This window comes from Gossypium raimondii, chromosome 9, assembly GCF_025698545.1.
Source record: "Gossypium raimondii isolate GPD5lz chromosome 9, ASM2569854v1, whole genome shotgun sequence".
NCBI lineage: Eukaryota > Viridiplantae > Streptophyta > Magnoliopsida > Malvales > Malvaceae > Gossypium > Gossypium raimondii.
In genome coordinates this window covers 8,821,873-8,824,041 of record NC_068573.1, presented here as the reverse complement: position 1 = coordinate 8,824,041, position 2,169 = coordinate 8,821,873, and the positions used below count along the sequence as shown (strand labels likewise).

General features: G+C 35.5%; 1 protein-coding gene across 1 annotated transcript; it reads right to left on the bottom strand.

Moving 5' to 3' along the window:
• Positions 1-276: 276 nt before the first annotated feature.
• Positions 277-1,255, bottom strand: LOC105798353 (cyclin-dependent protein kinase inhibitor SMR6). Its single transcript, XM_012628388.2, has one exon. The coding sequence runs from the start codon at positions 961-963 to the stop codon at positions 637-639; it is 327 nt and encodes a 108-aa protein (XP_012483842.1). The 5' UTR covers positions 964-1,255; the 3' UTR covers positions 277-636.
• Between the last annotated feature and the right edge of the window lie 914 nt (positions 1,256-2,169).

The window sequence follows — 2,169 nt, the reverse complement described above, 5'->3', positions numbered from 1 at the left end:
AGATTGATTGAAATAAAGATTATTTCTCATTTTCTTTCAATATTCCCATTTTTATAATTTTTTTAATTCAATTTATATGATTAAATCAGGTGGTCAGGTTCATTTTTTTGCAACCATGATGAAATACGTATGGCAATCATTTACTGAGCCTGCACTGACCAGTGAATGCAGCAAAGAATTTGATGGACCAAACACTTTAGAGATGTCAAATTTTGAAGGCAAACTATGGTGTCACTTTGCTCAGTGGCCAACTAAAACTTTAAAATATCAAAAAAATTGTCATTTGAATATCACCCAACAATCTCATAATTTTCAAGCACTACAACAAAGTTACAAAAACCATTCCAGTACACTATCAACTAGCTTCTAATATTACAATACCTAAAGCAAGAAACTTTAATATATATCATAGTCAAAATAAAAAACTTTTGAGGTAAAATGAAGTAAACAAAGCTACACTACTCATTTCATGGAAATATTATATCTTTGTACACCTTGACCTCTTCTTCTTCTCCACTATTTGGCTTTGGCTTAGAGTTAGAGGAGTGACTATTGAACCCAAAAAAAAAAAAGATAGCATAAGATCAGCTTCTAACCTAAATAAAAAAAACCCCCCACTTCTTTTTAAGCATAAACTCAATTTGCTTTCTCAACATGGAGCTTGAACACTGATTCCAAATCAGGAGGGGTAAAGAACTCCCTAACCCCATTGTAATGGCATCTCAATGGAGGCCTAGGCTTTCTTGGAGCTAAAGGGCAAGCTAATTTGTCTGGTATTTTTGCTTCTTTTGAAGTTGGAGTTGTTGAACAAGCTTCCTCTTCTTCTGCTTCTTCGTTTTCTTTTGCTCTTGGTTTCGTGTTTATTGGCTTCAATGAAGTCCTTATGGCGATACCGGTGATTACCCATTTCTTCCCTTCATTGTCTAACACCCCATCTAGTTGTGGTTTTTTGGAGAGCCCCATTTTTTATCAGATAAAAACTAAAGGACCCAAGTTTGGAAATGGTTAGTTTTTTATGAAAATGGGTTAGAACAGAGCGAAAACAGAGTAATCCAAGTGAACGAGATAGCCAAAGTAAGGGGGGGAAAGGGTGGTTTGTTTGAATGAAATCAGCAAAAAGACTGAGTTTTTTTTTTTTTTATCAAATGAAGAGAAGATGGAATAAAAGGAAAGGTTTTGGGGGGGGGGATACTAGTGAAGAAAAGGAGAGGGTTTTGAATTGAGGGGGAAATGAAGAAAGAGATGTTTATAACTAAGCTTTTGATTTCTTAAAGGGGAGAGAGAAAGAAGGGTAGGCTGCCCGGGAATTTACGGGCAGGGGGAAGGGGGAATTTTTGTTTTTGGCGCCAAATTTTGGGTAGTCTAATGAGCAACGGCTCTTTTTCCCGCTGATATTTGGGAGAGTTTTCCGATTTTGTCCCTTTTTGTTTTCGACATTATATAATTGAATATTGATTTTCTAGGAAGTGCTGCATTGTACCCAGTCAGAGGGCACAATCACCGGCGTAATGCCCAAAGGGAAACAATACGGCGACGTTCCATATAAAAGTATGTATGAAATGGGCTGCTGGGCCTGACAAAGAGATTTTTTATATTAACCCATTTACATAATCGGAATAGGAGAAAAAGGGGAGGGGTGATGAAGCAAGAAATTATCGCTATTTAGCTGTAATCATGGATTTAAAATTGGACTGTTCAATGATACAAAAATCGATATAACCAAAATAATCCATTTTAAATATTTGATTTCAATTTCATCCTTGAACATAATATAGTAAAAAAATGTCTAATCTGTTAATTATCTTCCCGTAATGGTTTTAATTAATTGAAGCGCCAAACATGAGGGCTCAAGTTTGTTCAACCATGTCCATAATTTCTTTAGAAGAAATAAAACCTTAAAAAGCCACAGTCAATCAAACTATTTACTGCTCTCTCTCTTGATATTATATAATGTACAGACAGCTCTCCAGAATGAGATGGTTGCTCAAAATACAACTCTCTAGGATCCATTACAACCCACAATTGTTAGTGAAGAGGTAACACAGGCCTTATTGTATGTGTCCAACTCCCATTTAGTTAACAATTGTCAAGTTTTTCTATTAGTTCTCATACCCATGGTAAGATATACACAACTTTAACAGTCGAAGCAACATAGATATAACTACTGCC